The sequence below is a fragment of the Achroia grisella genome, unplaced genomic scaffold (assembly GCF_030625045.1).
Source record: "Achroia grisella isolate CSIRO2021 unplaced genomic scaffold, CSIRO_AGI_Agris_v1 utg3288, whole genome shotgun sequence".
In the NCBI taxonomy this organism is placed as follows: Eukaryota; Metazoa; Arthropoda; class Insecta; order Lepidoptera; family Pyralidae; genus Achroia; species Achroia grisella.
The window spans coordinates 144,044-164,927 of record NW_026712800.1 but is presented as its reverse complement, the minus strand read 5'-3'; the positions used below and the strand labels follow the sequence as shown (position 1 = coordinate 164,927).

General features: G+C 29.5%; 1 protein-coding gene across 1 annotated transcript; it reads right to left on the bottom strand.

Annotated features, from left to right (window-relative positions):
• Positions 1-3,577: 3,577 nt before the first annotated feature.
• LOC131843748 (probable G-protein coupled receptor No18) lies at positions 3,578-19,953 on the bottom strand. The gene is made up of 4 exons (XM_059192477.1): positions 19,506-19,953; positions 12,083-12,311; positions 7,585-7,771; positions 3,578-4,150 (listed from the first exon to the last, which is right to left on the bottom strand). Exons 1-4 carry the CDS (start codon positions 19,951-19,953, stop codon positions 3,578-3,580), a joined length of 1,437 nt encoding a protein of 478 aa, XP_059048460.1.
• Between the last annotated feature and the right edge of the window lie 931 nt (positions 19,954-20,884).

Below are 20,884 nucleotides of genomic sequence, written 5' to 3'. Positions count from 1 at the left end.
CAATACTAAATGCTATAAACTATACAATATTAGTAAAATATATATTCATACATTTAGAAGTATTGTCTAATGTAAATATAATACTATATATTTTTTTACGAACCCTAATCAATATGAAGTATAGCACAAATCAAATCACCTTATCGTAGTACATTTATTGACTATTTCCTGACGATAACGCTCGCGTGACCGGAATCAAAAAAATCCGTGGTTCTCTGTTCTAATTAGTACGTGTCAATTAAATTCCACATTTTGCCGAGAACAAAGAGGTAACAAAATACACTTTCATACAAATAATATTTGTAAGGGTATATTGTTCAGCTGCCAGTGCTTTGAGAATAATAAAAAATCTTTATTTTACCTACAATTGAACTAATGTAAATAATTCTTTGTGCATATTTAAAAATCTAAAAGTTATGTACAAAAACAACACATTATATAATTAATGTAAATTTGTCTCAATTGATACTTGATTTATATACCAAATATATATTTTTTGGTTGTTCTTTTAGTAGACAAGTACACTTCGATCTGTAATTTAATAGGAGTCAGTAAGCGAAATAACATTAAACATATTTAATTTATAGAATATTTATTTTCATATTTATCACAAAAATTGTAATCCTAATTGATCTCTGTACGTATACTTTTACAATAGCGTAATAACTAATAAAAATACTTTGTAAGTCTTATATCTATCTCTATATTACAATGACTAGATATTTAAAAAAAATATTCAGCAGGAAAAGTATATTTACACATACATTTAAAATGATACACTATTATACAAGTTATAGCTACTGAAAGCCTGAAATCCCGTGTATTGGGAGTCGATCAATTCAGTCCATGAAACTGATACATATTAATATAAATTAATTTAATTTTAAAATTTATTCTAAAATCTTATATATTAATTTGATTACGGGTAATAAATGTAAAAAAGGGTTAGGTGGCTAATTCTTACCTGTCCTTCCAAATTATGACGATGGAGTGTAAAAAACTAACCAATATAAATCACAATATGATTTGCAGTGGTTAGTTTTTTACACTCCTAGTGAGTAGTTAAGTTTGAGCGATACAAACAACCATACTCATGAATACAAATGTTTATACAGTGCGTGGAAACGAACCCGCTACCTTCGGAAATAAAGAGGTGTGCTAAACCGCTAGACCACCGAGGCCACTAAAAGGCAAAAAACTGGATATATAGACATACTTTCGTATATATAACATTACTATACATTTCGTAATGATCACATTTAAATTAATAGTAAACTTCTACTTTATAAGGACTTGTCCTAGATTCTGTAAAAGCAAAACTTCCTTGGACTAAATAATTTACATCAAAATGGATTCAAACTATGCCAATCAATTTTATTGTACTACCGAATCCCTCGTAAATAAATCTAACAGCCGGGGTTATTATCTTGTGGCTCGTTACATAAACCAATATCCTATAAAAAGGGGAATGAAGGAGTCAAAGACTTTATTATGGCGGTTAATTTTTTTTTATGTAATTGAAATGGTAAACAAGCCGACATTGATATTTAGTGGTAACCGTCGCCTGTGTATATAAACAGCACTACAGATATCAGGTTATGATGTGACGCCTACGATACTGCTTAAGCATGATCATTCCAGACTGACTAAGCTAATGCGTCTAATCCAGTAGTTTCACTGCCTTATTTCGACCTTGAACCAAGCTCCTTAAAAGCAAGCTGCTTGATGGCTAAAATACGTGAGACCCCGATTCCCACGCAGACGGCTTTTTAAGGTATATATCACGGAATATGTATGTATATCCCGACAATTTATTATCTACTAGCTACGTTTGCGGTTTCACATATAGTCATATATATGTATAGGCAAAATTTTAAAGAAATGTCTTCCGCCCTCTATTTCTGATTTAGGATCAAAAGGCCATTAGTTGAAATTTATCTAACAGTAAAAAATTTATTTCTCAATTTTTGATTAAAAACCAGCCAATAAATTAATTCAAGAGATTTCGTTGGATTCTAGTATACTTCGCATAATATGGAATTTGATTTTACTTTCAATTTTTACATCTTTAATAATTAAAAAAAGTTTTTTATTGATTATACATAATATTTACAGAATTAATATTTTCTATTTATAGATTAGCATTAGGTAGGCCGTGTACACTATGCTATGTTGCTAAACTCGCTAAGCTTAAAACATTGACACTCATACCAAAAACTTAAAAAGTTTATATATTGGCTCTGTAATTTTGTACCTTATTGTATTTTATAGTTTATTCGTAGCTTAAAGTTTCGTAAACACTTGTCTCAGACGATAAATTTCATAATTGCATGAGAATTCTTGTACGGTTACCATTCCTGCTCTTATCTTTCATTGCTATTTCAGTGGTATATAAAGCAATTTAGGTGTTTATTACCAAAATTATAGCTCCACAATAGTCTATCAACATACCTAAAAGTAGTACAATAAAACTGCTATAAAAGTCTGTATAAATTAATTCTCTGACAAAAAATATTGTTTCCCGCCCAGTCATTTGGAACACACCATTTATCAATGTCGCACACACCAAAATAGACTTTAGTGTATAAAGAATAAAAGAAAAAAAAGGTGAGCACAATGGATTTGTGTCCATTTCATTCAATGTTGCAAATTAATATTTTTCTAAGATATGCTTTTGAGCTTATCTATAGGAAATGTACTAACATAAATCATAAAATGTTATCTGATAACAACATTTCACTTAGAAATAGAACAGAAATAGGAAAAATGTTATTTTATCCAAAAACCAGCCAAGAAAAGGAGAATAATAATTATTAAAATGTAGATATACGTACATGCCGTTAAAATAATAAAAAAAAAACATAATATCAAAAACATTGTTTTATGTCAAGTAATGATTTATTAGTCACAGTATCACGCCAGCGTAAAACAAAAGACAAAATAAAAACAACATTTATGTTCCGTTGAATGTAATAAATCATGAAGTTATAGAAAAAACTAATTAATTTTAATGTCAAAATTAGAATATGTGTTGTGATTTATACGTATCCGTTCCCTAGGATTCTAAAAAAATCTTTATATATTTTCATATAAAGATAGAGTTGACATTTAAATTACTTCAATATGGTTAAAATTGTGTCCTGTTAATATTAACACGTTTCATATGAGATAACGTGCAATGTATTTTCATTATCTATTATCCGAGACTTCATCCGCATGAAATTTATGATGAAATCTTAATATCGGAACCCATTTTGGAGTACCTCTCTGCTGTATATGGTTCTACATGCAAATGGGCAAAATGGTATAACGTATCCATTATGGCACTAATTGCGAATATAAGTCATTCGAAGTTTAATATTTAAATAGGTACAATGATGTCTTTTATAAATGTTGGACGTAAACGTTAGTTAATTATACAAGATAATATTGTATCACACTTAAATCTTAAATCAGAAAAGGAGATATTACATAGCAGAATACCTACGTATAGATTAAATCAAGTGTATGATTTACATTTGGTAAGATTTCCTATATTTTTATTTATATAATACATTATTTCAAGTCCAAAATGAAATTACCGTTTACTTCGCTTACATTTCTTTATAGTTAGTCGCCAAAACGCCAATCTAAATTCCGGCGAATAGAAAGCATAGATGAATGGATTAATCGCTGAATTAAACCAACCTAACCACGTCAGTATGTACATTAATACTGGATTAACATAACTTGAAGGTATGAATGGTGTTATTAAGTAGTAGAGGAAGAACGGTAACCAGCACGCGACGAAACCGCCGACAACTAAGCTCAAAGTTTGCGCCGTTTTCGTCTCTCGACGTAGTGACGACACCCTGTTATTTTCTACGTGATCTCTGACAGAATGAGTTCTATTCCTTGCAGTATTCTTATATTTATAATTAGCTTTAAAGGTAACCTCATTGTAGAATCTAGATTCTTTATCTTTTCCTTTCGCCTGTTTTAGTCTTTTCTTTTCCGCTTTAAAACAACAAGGGCATTTGTGATCTGCCTGCGATGAACAGTCGCTTTGTTGGTTAGAATTCTTGGAGGTTTGCTTCGAAGCGCTTTGTCTTAATGACAGCTTGTCCGAACCTGAATCAGACTCTGTACGGATACAGGACAGTTTTCCTCTCTGTAACAAGAAATAATACTCTTATTTTACAATGTTCACATTACGTAGTTTTGAGACAAATTTATAGGACCCCGAATTCCTAATGTATAAATTGTAATATATATTTTCTTATTCTATAATATATAATATTATACGTAAGTTTACCTACTTACGTACGTATTAACAGATATTATTGCTTATATTTTTTAAATAATTATTAAATTATGATACATTTTTATTGTCATTTTATCATATGTATTCATAACGTGGAAGGTCATTTGATATTCGAAATTATTAATTCAATTTATTACAATAAAAATTTAATGATACAAAGCTACAATAGTTATTATAGAGATAATCTCCAAATTGCCAAACACAATTAGTTTTCGGAAATTATGAAAATCAGAATGTTAAATTCTATTACTAAAAGAGGTCACTTTTGTGTCGCCGTTGAGAATTGGAATAGTTTAATAAACTCGTATATAGTCATAAAATACGTTTAGCAACAACAGTTTGGACATTTGAGGTGTTTTATTTGTATAGTAGATACTTTAATCTACAGAAAATTTAGACATGAATGAGTTTTTTAATTATATAGAAATTTATATGGGACAAATTTAGTTCTACATTTTGGGTTTTAACCTCAATTTGTTTCCTAATTTCCCATTTCTTATAGTTCAGAATATATGCCTATATATATGTCTATAGACAGACAGAAGACAGAAGTAGGAAATGAACTGATGTCAATATGAAAGTAAATGTCTACAACCATTTATATAACACTAAACAATTAAACAATAGTTGGAAAGTGGACTTGCCGTATTTAGCTGTTAAGAATACTGCGATATAAGCAATTTTATATTATTTTTTTATTTTAAAAATAACATATTTATTTGTAGTAGGAAAAACGAAACAATAATTTTTACTCAAGATATCGTCCTATTAAGTACAGTTTTGCGGTTATAGTAACACAAATTTTACTTTTTTAATGGTGTAGTTAATTATTAGAAAAATAAAAACATGCACTTGTTACAGTCGGAGCTAATTATACAAATTTAACACATAAACCGTTTTATAATGAAACGGTTTACTACAGCTCTAGTTTTATATACGAGTAGCTTAAGTAAGAACTAATTGGAGTAACGAGACATAAAAACGGATAACCAGTGTCGTTATTTTTTATAGCTGCAATTTCAGAGTTCAGCACCAAAATGCGGACAGTTATTTCCGACAAAGACCATTGTTTTAGAACAGATGTTGACACGAAATATATTATAAAAAAATACTATTTAAAATTTAATAAATCTGCGAATGATGACAGCGTCTTTTTCTTTAAACTATCTTCTGAACTACCAACTACTACACGTAGCAAATAAATACTGCGTTTTATACTAGATAGCTAGATAGATGCTTTTATTTGCATTGTAGAATAAATTCAAATTTATACAGTTTACTGTATAATGCAAAATAAAAGCATATATATATAATAAAGTGCCTTTATTTCCAAAAGCAATTTTTCCGAGGCAACATTAAGAAAACGGATATAATTGAGGAACATATGGACGACGAAGGAAAAAATATCATTCATAATAATCAATTAATTGAAGCGTTAATATATGTATTGGAATATGTGATGTATATATTGAAATAGATAATTATACATTTTTTTATATATAATAAAATCTATTCCTTGTAGGATTAGCCTACAAGGAGTAGATTTTTTAAGAAAAAGTAAACTCCATATTTACTGCACTGACTTGATAAATTCAGTAACTGTTTGTAAATTAATTACCTTATTCGAAGGCGACGTGAGATTTATATTATTTTAAATTATTCACAAAGATATAAGTACCCGGTTAGTCAGTTTGTATATACATATATCTCCATATACCCACCTCAAACTCACTAGGGGTGGCCTACTGGTTAAATATGAAACAAAAGTGAGATTTTGTAAATTACAATTAGAAAAGGCATTAATTGCGGAATGTAGCAGTCGGCTGCGTACGCATTCTACGGACATTAATATAATTGTTCTAGTGCATGCAGCCAACTAGTGAAAGATATGAATACATATAGAACGTATATGAGTGCATATACTGCACGCTTTCTATTCGGACGGATGCGCTCGGCTGCTAAAGATACCGTCATGCTGAAACACACGTCGTTAAATTTAAACTGCATATAAGAAGATTATTTTCTAAAATACAGCGACTGTGAAATTACAGTATACTGAGCTTATATTTAATTTTTTAAAGTTATTAGAATGACAAAGAAGCTGACAGACCACTTGATGGTAAATTGTTACCTAACATATACATATTTACAGCACTCTGTACGTGGTCATCGTTCTTGGCATTATGGTCTTTTATAGACTGATGCGAAACTGACACAGGTAATTTGTATATAATGAAATATAACGATAGGAAACAAGCCAATTGTTTACTTGCTGTCTTTTAGATTAATTAAGTTTGTTTTGTTTATGTAATGAAAAAATTATCAAACTCCCTGGAGGAATTAGGGCCGGCCAATTCTGCAGTAAATGTAAAAAGCACCTGTATTTTATTTACGTCATTCTAAAGGGAAATTATTTAACCATAATTAATTATTTTAGGGGAATGTTTGGTACTGAACTGAAGTGAAATAGAAAATGTATTTTTATTTACTTGTATATGAATGACAATAATACAAAGACGTAGATTATAGAGATTTTGTTGTGCTAGTTTTAGGTATAGTACTAGTAGAAAATTATATTATCGATTTTGTACAGTTTTATATTACTTAATGTAATAATATATAGGTACAGTTTTCATGAAATAAAAATATATTTTTTCAAATGAGTACTAAGAAACTCTTTAAAACAAATAAAAGCGGAATATTTTTTTTTAACTTATGAAGGTTTTACCCAGATATCCATAACACGTCTTAATAAATACACATAAAAATACTATCTATAATCTATACATTAAGTAAGATATAAGATATATCTAATTTATATAACGAAACAGTACACGTTAGAACATTTCTTACTCATTTATTTTATTAAATACTAACAAGAGAAACGATGTCCTCGCGGGATCTTACAAGGGATGTTATGCAAACTAATTTTGTTTGTTTGATGGTGGTTTATACTAATGTTAGCCCTTTCGTGATATATTTTATTTTTAATTCATCGCAAATGAGAATTATAATTTTATTTCATCATTTACAATAGCATAATATTTAGAACATTATGTACATGATCTATAAATGTTTCTGTTAAAACTCATACCTAGTTTTGTTACTACTAGTTCTATAATCACTATATTGAAATATACACCGACTATCTCCAATTCAATTTCGTTGTTTTTATAATGTTAGTTTAAAAAAGAAATTATTAAGAACATCAAGATTTCTATATCATAGTTAAATGTCGATAAGATTGTATAAATAATACAGCACATAAATTTAATACTCACTTTGCTACATTTGGTGCTAGTACTAGCCAATTGTTGATGTCTCCTGGCCACTACGCAGGATATCCTTGCATATACGTACACCATCACAGCCATTGGAAGAAAGAAAGAGCCCATAGCTGAGAAGACAACGTAACCGGGGTTCTGGTTGTAGCGGCATACACCTCCTTGGTTATGGTCGGGTTCATACCTAAAAAAATTAGAATTCTAAAAAAAAGAATAAGCAAAACCGACCATATATCCGATTATTAAAGCCCCATCTTTACTATAATATAAGATGCAGAGAGTAGGGTATTAATGATACTAAAATGTACGAAAAACAAAAGAGTTAAACAATTAAAAAAACATTACTACCCGCTTACGGCGCGGCGGTTGCGTAACTAGCAGGTCATATTTCAATTTTACTAAAATTTCAAATATTAAGTTTCCCAGAATTATGAATACATATAATTAGTATACTACTAATAGATCGATGGTTAGTTTTTTATTAACTATCTAATACTATATACTAATTATAGAAATCTGAAACGCTTATTTTCTTGCCTACTAATCTGAAACTACCAGTTGAATTTCAACTCTTTTATATTTTTATAGCCCAGTGGTTGAGGAAAATTACAGGCTATTATCATGCCTATCTGTAAGAACAAATAAAAAAATCTAATCACAACAAAAAAACTGCTGGATATAGCGACATAATATAAAACAAACAAAAGAACTGTGTATATATAAAATCACATTATAAAAGTAATTGATATACCGGAGTTCAATCTGAACCACTTGTTCCAAGACAAGTATGTGGCTTTACATGAATAATTTTCAAAAGTTCCTAAATATAATGCACCTATTATATCAACCACATCACGTATACAGTCTGTATTTTTTTATATACAAACTTCCAGTCTTTACTGATCATAGTTATTTAGTTTCGACTTATAGAAAATCCTGGATTACTGTAAATCTAGATTTAGGATCGTATTATCTTTTCTGAAAGCCCATTTATCTATAAGTACTATAGATATAATAGTACTTATAGATAACTAGATTAAGACTGAATAGTTTTATAAATGTCTGTGCAATCCGTAAAAAGTGGAACCAGTCCACTTAAACTAACCATTGATTGGTTGACAGTGCAGTACCGAATCAGTCCAATCAGTTAGAAAAATAAATACAGGAATTGTAATAGAATTTTAGGTAGTTTATTATATCAAAGAATGGACAGTGATATAATAATATCTATTTATATTTTGCTTCATATTTCGATTAAAAATTTAATACAATGAAGGATGCTACCAAATTATCTGTGTTTTCCTAAAACATGGCTTAGCATATATACTAACAAGACATAACTTTCCTCTACTCTTATAATATATATATATATATATATACTAAACTACCACTAAGGCCTATAGCATGAAGTCATTTGGTAGCATCCTTTTATATTATTGTGAAAAGAATTTCCTCAACAAATTAATTAATTATTTTTTACCACATTTACGAGTATATGTATATGTCTGGATTGTTATTCTTTTTAATATAATTGGAGTGACAAACAAGCTGATAGCACAGACAATTTTCACACCTGGTGGTAAGGGATACTGTACAGTAGGTACTACAGACATCACGTTCTCACGTAACAACCGCGATGTCACTCATTTGTTGCCATTTCAATGGACGAAGATGCCTATTATCCTGTAATTTCACTGTTTAGTCTGCACACACACACATTACAAACATAAATTACAAAGCTCTTAAAAAAATCTGCTTGGCGGCTGAAATAGGTCAGACTGAGGTATCCAAATAGACGACATTTTGCACTTCACCTCTGATTTTAATCTTATCTTAATATATATAATATTCTCGTGTCACAGGTTTCCTGTTTATACTCCCCCGAAACGGCTTGACCGATTTTGATGAAATTGTATATGTATATTCAGTAAGTCTGAGAATAGTATTATGACTATATATACCCCTAAGAGTTAATGGCGGTACAGTACAAATCTTTTTTTTTCATTTTAGACAATTTTTTTATAATGTGGCATTAAAAATAAGTAGCCTTAAATTTTCACCCTTCTACCACCAATCCCTATTTTTTAATATATGGCAAAACAACATTTGCCGAGACAGCTAGTTACACATAATATATAGATACACATAAAATTGATACATAAAGATCATTAGAGGATGAACATAATTGAAACTTGTTTTGTTCATGCAAACATTGAAACCTAATTCCAAAAGCGGAACATAGTGACTGACCCTCCATTCATTACGAATTTTGCAAACAATACATTGATTGGTCGTCAAATAAGTAACAATTACAATAGGCATTAAGCATTACTACTGAACCGACTTAGAGACTTAAGACAAATAACACTATAATGATGAATTGGATTCATCATTATAGTGTTATTTGTCTTATTCTAAATAACTGAGATATTCAAACAATTGCATTAAAACATAACGACTTCCTCATATCAAAACAAAAAAAATCTATCAGAGATAATACAGAAAATTTCACTTGCTTTTAAAATAAGATATATAATTAAAACTCGGGTATGAAATGACGCCTGAAAAAGTATCAATGAAGAAATATTCTTATCTGAAATTGTTAGCTGTAGTGCATCGGCTACTGTTCTATATTCATGCAAGTATACAAATTACAAAGCCTTAATCAAGTTACGTTGTACTTCACTAAAGGATTAATATGGAAATGAGCAAAGAGCTTCAATGAGAAAAGCAAAGAGCTTCGACAGCTCGTCAGAGAGTTGAATGAATTGAACAAACAGCACCACATCTATACAGCTGGATGTACTATTTATTGGAAACTGAAATGAAACGATGAAGCAGTTCCTCTGATTATGTTTAGTGCGATAAGCAAGTACACTTTTATTGTGTTTGTTCTTTTAATACAGGTATAAAAAATAAAAGTTCTATAGTATTATTATAAGAGGGCAAAACAATCAGTATAAATGGAACATTTGCTCTTTTTCGACTAAAAAATTATATTTTAACGTTGTGAAAATCCTCTGTGCTATTGGCAAAGCGTTTAGCTACATTAGCAGGAAAGCCCAATTACCCTGAAATTGTCACTTTGAGGGTGAAATATGTAATCATTACAGCGCTTACAATTTTAATGTCTCCGAGCCAATTTATCACAGGAAAAAAGCTTAAGAATTGTAGATGAGGTTAGTATAATAGCAATTAAAGTATTACTTAATTTTTATTTGTTGTAGAATTTATAACATTTACCTCTGCTTTTAAACGTCATGCAATGCCGTACTTAACTTGAAGTTTAAATACTGTAGTGTTTTATTTCAGACATTCATATTACGTAGGCATTGTATCCTAGTCCTTTGAAATGTCAACACATGAAAAATTATATTTAAGGTGCTGTTCATGTAATATAATAGATGACAGCTATTACACTTACTTAAAAAACAGTGACAACTTGACATTTTTTGTGTTTCTAATTTTTATTTAAAATTACCTACTTTTCTATCCCCACAAGGTTAAATTTCTTCGTTATTATAATTGAAGACTTTACTTTTCCACTGACGTTTCCTCCGAATACACAAAGTATAAATAATATGAATAGAGGAACAAAATGAAGTAACAAAGTTTGTTGCAAGACGAACAATGTCGTATAACAAAGATGATAAACACAAAACTTTTGCTTGTAATTCGCAGGGTCATATTATTTACCCGGGAAGATCCCTTAGAAGTTATGGTAGGCTGGCATTGACGTGTAAAGAAATCTTATTATGTTAATGTTATTTTTATATTACAATATTCTTTAAGGCTTTATAAGGAATGAATGAAAGGTTATTGGCAAGACATAATAATAGCAATATTTTTTTTACATTCGTAACAAGATATTTTTTCATTCATATATAAATTAATGGTTAAACTTTATAATATATATTTATAAATGTGGTGACTGCTTTATCTAGTATTTCAAATATTTTTTCTTCTTGTTTATTTTCTAGTACATTTTCAGTATAGATAACTATTTATAAGATTTAATTATGTTACAACTGAAGAATTTAATATATAATAATATTGGATTCAATTTGTCTATATCTATTAAATAATGTAATTAGTAACGGGACGATATCAATAACATTATATTGTAGACTATGTAGAACAGTATTTTATTTATTAATAAATTAAAAAAATAATACTTTTTCAACACGTTTTCTAATACATATTACAGTTACAGTTATATACATTCAGTACATTTTTCTATATAAACCGTTGCTATGTACATGAACCGTTAGATGACATGATGTCTGCTGTATATTTTCTACTTTATCATTCCTGAGTTCAAAGATTCCTTAATACCCGGTAACCAAACTTAAACCTTATTTAGTAAAATTATTTAGATTTAATTCCTTATCTTATAGAATGAAATACAGCTTTCAGGGGATTGATGAGAGTAACAATGGGTAGAGCAATGAAATATACAAGCAAAAGTCTAAAATGAGCGCTAGTATTTACTTACCATCCAAACATGGGAGGACACGTGATAGCACCAGCTGCGATCCATACAAAGAATATCATGGTCAAAGCCAACTTCTTGGACCTTCTTCTTCTTGAATACGTCAGTGGTCTAGTAACTGCCAAATATCGGTCCACGCTGATGGCGCATAAAGATAAAATAGACGCTGTACACAGTAGGATGTCTAAACTTATCCAAATGTCACATAGTATCCAGCCGAGCTCCCATTTACCTGAAAATAAAAAATAAATTATATATATATTTTTTGAGAGCGTTATAGTATAGTGGTTCATTTCTGGAGACCAAAAATTAACAAAAAAAATATCGACTAATCGAATCCGCAGTCATAAAATAAGGTTGACGCCCTCGGTGGTCCAGCTGTTTAGCACACTGCTTTTCTGCAGTTACTGGTCTGGGTATTTTTTATGTACATTATGTATGTATTGACATAAAAAAACGATGTATACAAATACATGGTTTTTTGTACAGTTGTGTAGTCTCCATAATACGAGTTCTGTTTAGTTTGGGACTAAATGACGTTGTGTGCATTATCCTGAGTATTTATTATTATATAATGTGTACTATTTTATATTACTCTCTCCCTGTTCGGTGACGGAATAATAAATCATATACCCATCGAAAAGTGGCATATTAAGTGTAAAGTTTATAATGTCTCTGACACCCATTTAACAAAAATAGTCAAGTAGTTACTTATATATATTATTATTATATACTTTTCGATTTATTCAAAACATTTTAATAACAAAATATCAACAGATAATTTATACAGATATATAATTAAAATAAAAAACGAAATTACAAGTACATACTTGTTGCAGATATTTATAGACTTATCCACTAATCAATTTATATTGAATATAATAGTTCTATTAAAGAGAGAATCAACAATACGTTTTCACAATTTATTAAGAAATCCCGGAAAGCAAGTAAAAAGAGCATTCAGAACTAAATAAAAACATTAAACGAAAAGGGCTAATAAAATTAACAAAGTAAGTAGAATAGTATTTCAAAAAGCAAAGAAAAAACATGGTTTACAAAAGTTCTAGTTGAAAAGGCACTTTCAGTTCAAAGCTAATTTCGCAAAGGTTTATAAAGGCTTTAGGTCTTACTTTGGCTTATATTTCAACTGTTTCGAGGGACAATTAATAGCTGCGGAACTGGCGCTATTAGAAGTCACTTTTTAAATTATAACTTTCATTAAAATTATTATGAACGTTATAAGTTTCAGACAATAAAATGGTTCTAATAACGTCATATTATTTGTATTTCAAAGAACCAAACTAATCGTTATATCCCACACTTTGACGATATAGAATACGGTGGGATTTTACTGCGAATTATTGTAGTTACATCTTCATAGTATCATGGAGAATTAGCTGACATATCTATCATTATTTATACTTTTTCAGGTAAAGATATTATTTATGCTTATGTGATGGTAAATTTAAAAGTTACATATATGTATATGTATAAATAGGACTACGGTCATCACGTCATATTGACAACTTCTGTGGTCTAGCAGTTTACCACAACACGTTACTTCCGTAAAGTTGGTTGCGGATTCGATCCTCATACGGTGCAAATTTGTTTTCATGAGTATATTTGTTTGTATCCGTCTGGCTGTTTTCTATGTATATTATGTATGTATTTATGCAATGTCTACCTCGATATAAGGCCGATGTTCGTCAAGTGACTTATTAACCCTCACAATGTTCTGTGTAATAAATTGTTTATATAGGGTCGATCATTTTCATTAAAAATTAAATTAATATTTAGGCTAGTTTTAATTATGTACATTTTCTGTACCATCTTTTTACTCGTTTATACATTAATTTCTTCAGGGCCAAAGACATTTCATGCCTTTCTGAGAATTAATTTGGGCTGACACACAAAAATGTAATAAGAAATTTACTATGAAGGGGATCGCCCGTTATAGGGACGTATTTTCATTGTGTATTACGTAACACATTTCTGAAGCCAAAGAGTTCTAAAATGTATGTATTATGTTCCGAATTCAATTGATCAACAGAAAAATAATATATATTGCAAAAAATTGGTATAATATCTGTTATCTAAAGGCTAGCATACCATATTATTTGTACCTATTATATAACACTATGTTAGGTATACTTAAAAACAAATTTTAAGCTATTAATATGCTTCAAAAAGTCGAAGCGATACAGTGTGAGTGTTTAATAATGATTTCCAGTAGTAGTGAATCGTGACAATGAAAAAGGCGAGTGGACAGATTTGTCTGCTCTTAATAATTATTTATATCCACAGTCATCTCCAGTCGATCCCTAACTAAGGCGTGTTTTAAATATCCCATTTATGTATCTACATTGTTATATCTACTGCAAAAACATGTAAAAACTATAAAACAGTACACTATTTACTGAATATATACCTTCGGGGTATATCTTCGTGTTGTGATGACAACTTATATAATATTATAATATAATGTCGTCTTATCTGTGATATTATTATACATAAAGCATCATCAATTGATGCCAGTGCACAATTGTGTTAATTTTCTTCATTAATTTGGTATATAAAATAATAGTGTAGAATGGGCTTAGTTTTTATAGAACATTATTTACGGAACCCTCTCTTTTTTATATGCTGTCATAACTAGGTTATTAAAACTTGTCAGTTTTATCTCATCTAAGAATCTAGTCTAGTCAGTAAAACACTACAATATTTTTTTTTACGTTGCTGTTATTCACATTGCCCTACAAAAGGTTTCATAGCGCTTCAAATAACTAGCACAAATAAATTCTATCAAAACCACAATCGCTCAGCAAAAAGGGTCTTTAAATGATTGATGGCGGCTCGAAAGCCTCTTGGAATAATTAACTTCTTTTATTCTTGTATTTACTTAAAAGGTGTTTATTTAATTGATGGTAGTTCTGTCTTGATGAATATTTATTAGGGTTTATTTTATCTCTTTACGACGTTGAAGGGTCTTTATTAATCTTAGGATTTGTTGAAAGAATTTCGGTAGATACCATTCAACTACGATAACGTACAACATTTATCTTTCTATTCTATGCTTTAAAAATATGTATTATACTTAAAAAAATATATTAAGTATATTAGTTTTTGATTGCCAAAAACATTTTCTAAACTTTTCGTTATATATTTTTAATAATTATTACATAGGCCTATTGCAACTTATTATAGAAAATAATTAAAGAGTTACAAATACATAACCAAAATTTTTAAAGTAATTAATTTTTAATTATCATTGGATAAATATATTATTATGTATACTGTAAAACAGTTTAATAAAAATTATGGCAATTGATTCATATATGAGATTAAATCCATAAACTTATAATAAGTTATCACATTTTAAATTATATTAGAATTGCAAAATAAGACAAAACATAAAACAGTACATATTGGAATTTTTATTAATATTATATAGAAATAGTAATTGTAATAATTTCTGGACATAATATGTCACATTGATTACTTTATATCAGGGGAATCTATGTATAGGTAAATTTATTTCAATGTACAGGCAAATCATTACTAAAACGTTTTTGTAAAGGCTTTGAGTCGTTTTAAATATAACTGTACCTATTCAGTACCTTGGAATAAAATATTTATTGAATGCTTTTATTCACAAAATAAAATTCATTTACAGTCATTTATGTTCCGAATATATTTCGATTAAATATTTATAATATAATAGTGATGAATAAGTTTTGAAAAGAGATCTCAATTGAGCACTATTTCTATATGCAAGGTCTGACTCTGAATGAACTTAGAATTTATTTCCTTATCTAACACATAGGTACTACTTTTCATATTACATATCGCATCATTAATATATCTGTATTAAGTGAAAAATTACAAGCTTTGGAAAAACTCCTCTCATCTTTCTAAATTGAAGTCTAATTCCAATACTTTGTAATTTTTGAGTTAAGTGCAAGTATTAAGCCTGTAATACGTATGTTTTTCTTTTACATTTTTTTGTTTATTATATAACAAGCTATTTCTAGAGAGTCCTTATTCAATCACTCTATATAATATTTGTGTCATACGATCTCATTGGAGAGTTTATAACAGTATGTGACGTCGATAAGTTCTAAGTAGTTACTATCCACTTAAGTACCCTATAGGAGGTATTACACTACAAGTACCTAACTTACTATAGATATATTATCGACATCCACAGTTGTATTCAAGGTCAGGAGCTAGTCAAGATTATAATCAATCTTAGAAAAGGTATGAAAAAGGATCAAGTTAAATGTGTTTTATAGTTTGCCTAATAAATGTATTGAATGGCGTTTGCCTTTGGAATAATCCAGTCTACGCTAATGAAACTTAGACTAAAATCAGGTCAATAGCCCCATCGAATTCATTACTAAATTAAATACAACGGATGAGCAAGAATGACCGCATATGACGAGTAGGTCAATTTGATTGGGTACATGAGCTATAGACCGAATAGTATTTATCAGAGAGGGTCTTTCTTGTGGATACCTCTATCTCATCTAATTCTTTCGTTAGTGTGTTGCCGCTATCTTAAAATCACTAGCAACAGATGATAATGAAACTGTGCGATACTACCCCGGTTGAGTCAGTTAGTATAGTTCTATATCAGCCATCATAATGTTATATATTTCGTTACATCCATGTTGTTGTTAGTTATATTGGTGACAATTATTAGTTACCATCACATGGGGCTCATGATAGTAGTAGTAGTATTTCAATTTTATATGAGAAATATAGTATCACTATTTTTGTAATCCGTTTTATGATAATATCTGGATTTTAGCAAATATTTTAACATCATGAAATGAATAAAAATCTTTTATGTTTCAACTAAAACAATCCGATAGATACTTGGCCTTTTGAGAATTTATGTTAGGTAGTTACTGTATATAATAATAATATATCAGCCTTAATCGGACACTAAACGATTTTCTATCTCCTGAAAACAGAGAAAACGGTTTATATAAGAAACGTTTAATATAATAGGTCGGTTGGAATTTATGGACTTACTTAAGTGTAATTATAGTTACGTGTTATATTTTTGAGTAGTTTGTTTATTTAATTATTGAAGTCGCTGGCCGAAAACCCAAAAAAAAATCAATTTTATCAATAAAGCTAAATCAAAGTTTAAAATTGATTATTACAATAAAAGTGTCTTGTGATCGATGTTTGATCAGTAAATTAATCTATATAATTTCTATATATAAAATATTCGTATCACAGATTTCATGTTTATACTCATAGCTTGACTAATTTTATTGGAATTTTATATGTATTTTCAGTAGGTTTGAGAATAGTTTTATAACTAATTTTTGTATCCCAAAGAATTAAGGGTGGCTTAACCCAAAAAAACTTTTTAACTTTTTTCGACAAAATTTTGTATTTAAATTTTTTTATAATGCAGTATTATAAATGTAGTATTATAACCCCAAATTTTTCACCCTTCTACCATCACCTCTATTTTAATAGCTATTTTAATTTATACAAAACAACATTTGCGAGTGAATTTTTAATTTTTAAAATAAAGGAAATGAGAAGGTTCATTAATGACATGAATTGGAGAGCTAACTCGATGCAGGTTTGTTTCCTGGTAGCACCTTCTTTCTGCGCATGTGTGTATAACTATGTTTAATGAACACATAGATAATAAGTGGTTAAAGTGGAAGGATCACCTTCTGTCAAGTTCAATTCAAATATACCCAGCGAAATATATATGCGTATATCTATATCACACACACTATTGTAGAATAACAAAAAACTTGGAAAATCCACTCGAAAAGTGAAATTTATAGTCTAATTAAAAAAAATTTAATACTTTTGTGTTAATACTGTATTATACTAAATATGTGATATCTTGTCATATTTTGTGTTTACCGCACAGTAATTGCCTCTGCCTACCCAATCTGCATTTCACAGTAGTACTCACTAAAGAAACTTAAAGTTTTTAATATGAAGATTGCTTTTACAATAACTATATTCAGTAAGACAGACGATAAGTCCAAACGAGTGAAACCGCGAGAATTAACTATTTTGTTAGAAACATTAAGCCTCCTGCGTCAGAGGGGAGGTTTGGAGGCTTGTAAAAATTAGATGGCTCTCATTACTTTAACGGTGAACTGCAATTCCCAAGAGGATAATGCGCTGTTCTCACTTTACCGACCCTTAGGTATCAGATTATTTTAACTTTATATTTTTTCTTTCAAAACCTTCAACTAGAACTTTACAAAAGATGGAGGTTTTTATTTCAATCTTATCTATAAATATACCATATCGTAGACAAACACAAGATATAGTAGTGAGTTCACAATTAAAGATGGTATGGATGAAGTAGCTATAAAGTATTAGTTATTTACATATAATTAGCACACTTATTTCCACAATTTTTTTAGGACTAATAAATATAATAAAAGTTAAAAATAGAATCATTTCTTTACAGTTGTTATGAAGATATCATTTATCATACTTAGAAAACCATACCACCTTTTAGCAATCTGATTTTTATCAAGAATGATTACAAAAGACCAAGGATACACCAGAATAAATACTAAGGTGAGCGGATAGGTATGTTTCGTAAAACGGCCTACACACGTCACTAAAATAAAAAGCCATATCGTAGCTGTCAGAAATTGGTGCCAATTTCGCTACATGCAGGGCAATTTAACCCATTGCTTAGTATCAGCTTGTATGTTAGTAATGTTAGTAATATTACATTGGTAAGTTAAAATATGACGAACAGAGAATAAGTTGCCACTTTAATTAGGATTTTACATTAGTCTTTGTTCTTACAGTCCTTTTGACCTTGAACGTTATTATCTGGTGTTTCATAACATAGCCCGTTTTTTTATGAACTAACCTCAATTACTTTGAAAGAAAATAATATTTCTTTTCAAGTTTTTAACATTATCAGATATTTTGTTTATTATAGACTCAATATTCAACTTTGGTAGATATATAATGAAAGTTACAGTTTGTTTGGACCGTAATAGTTCTATGATATATCGCATATTCATGCGAATGTCAAGGGCCAAGGAGAAAAATTTCTGGTTGGGCTTCAAGTTTCTCTTAAGAACTCTGCCTCTATTTATATGAAGTTTGCATTATATAAAGCATTGTTATCATAACTTATCAAGATAGTATACAGTTGCCTCCATGGGTGTCTCAGTACCAAGTATTTCAGCCGCCAAGTAGCTAGTTTTATAAGATGTATTTCGGTTTAAACATGAGATATATCAGTAGAATTACAGGATAAGAGGCATGATAACTTCATCATCAGAAATGCGGTAACGCAGGAGTGGTGTCACGAGAGTCATATGATAATGGGATGTTCATTGCATCATCAGGTTTATTGTCGGCTTGTTCATTATTCTAATTACATAAAAAATTACAATAAATAACATACCAGTAATATGAACAGCAATTGCTGGTGGCATTACAAATATGCCAACAAGCAAATCAGCAACAGCCAAACTTGTCACAAAACAGTTAGTTACTGTCCTCAAGCGTTTAGTGGTAACCACTGCTGAAATTATCAATGTATTACCAATAACAGTCACTACGATTAATACAAACAGTATTATAACTACAAACACTTCAAATATATCATATACACTTTCAACTTCACATACTTCATTGAGTTGTGTTAAATTATTATTACTTATATTAAAATTATTACACAACGTCTTCACATTTGGCACTTGATTGTCATCTACTCTTGTTACTATGTGGTAAATGTTCTGTGAAATATTGTATTTTTCTTTTGTGTTTTCTATAAGTACGTCTGTGTCTATGCTGGAATCGTTCCATTTTACAATATTATCTATTAGCTCTTGATCAGGTGATGATATCATGAGACTACGCTCGACGACTGGTTCTAGTCTTCATTTTCTGAAACAAACAGAGAGATCTTTTGAATTGTCATCAAATCATCAGCACTTAACGGGTAAATAAAATGTTTGATAATATTGATAGGCATTAAAATGTACAAAATTTACTTGCTTAACATAATTCACCAAAATACATGTTTATAATTATTATGAAAGGCTTGAAATATTGTACTATAAGATTATGGAGATAGTCTAGAGATAAATGGTTTAGGTTTAGATCTAGTTCAGATTCTACAAGTTTTATGTGTTGTTTATTTATAGGTATTTTTGAATAATATGGTAAATAAAGATTTGTTCTTATAAAACTTCTACAACGCAATACAATTCCAATCTTAAGTTCCATAAAAATCGTAACTAAAACGTAAAACGTAAAAATAAAATACTAACGCCATTTTGAGTCATTTATGTTTGGTACCTAAAATATATAATAATTTTTATGAATTTACTACTGTATCAATGACGCTGTCATGCCGCATCGATGGTCAATTTCTGAATTTTGGGAGATAGTGATTTAAAGTTAATATCAAAACCAATATACATATATGTAAATGTAACATCAATTTATGTATATGTGTCTATATATAGTTCATCTATTCCATTAATTTATAGATATTCGTTATATAATTGAAAAGGCAAATAACGGACCACCCCGTGGTAAAATGTAACGCCCGTCATACCACTCATGCTTTGTCATTTATTCAGAGGACTAAGATGTCATGCCTTTTATCCTGTAATTTCGTCTTATTTCACCCTTCAACTGAAACAAATTTTACTAAGCTGCTAGGTGGCTGTAATAGATGATGCAGATACCTATGCAGCGTTGCCGGATTAGCCTAATAGCCGATGCTACAGGCCCACCCACGTTTTGTGCAAAATCTACATCAGTAAATATTGT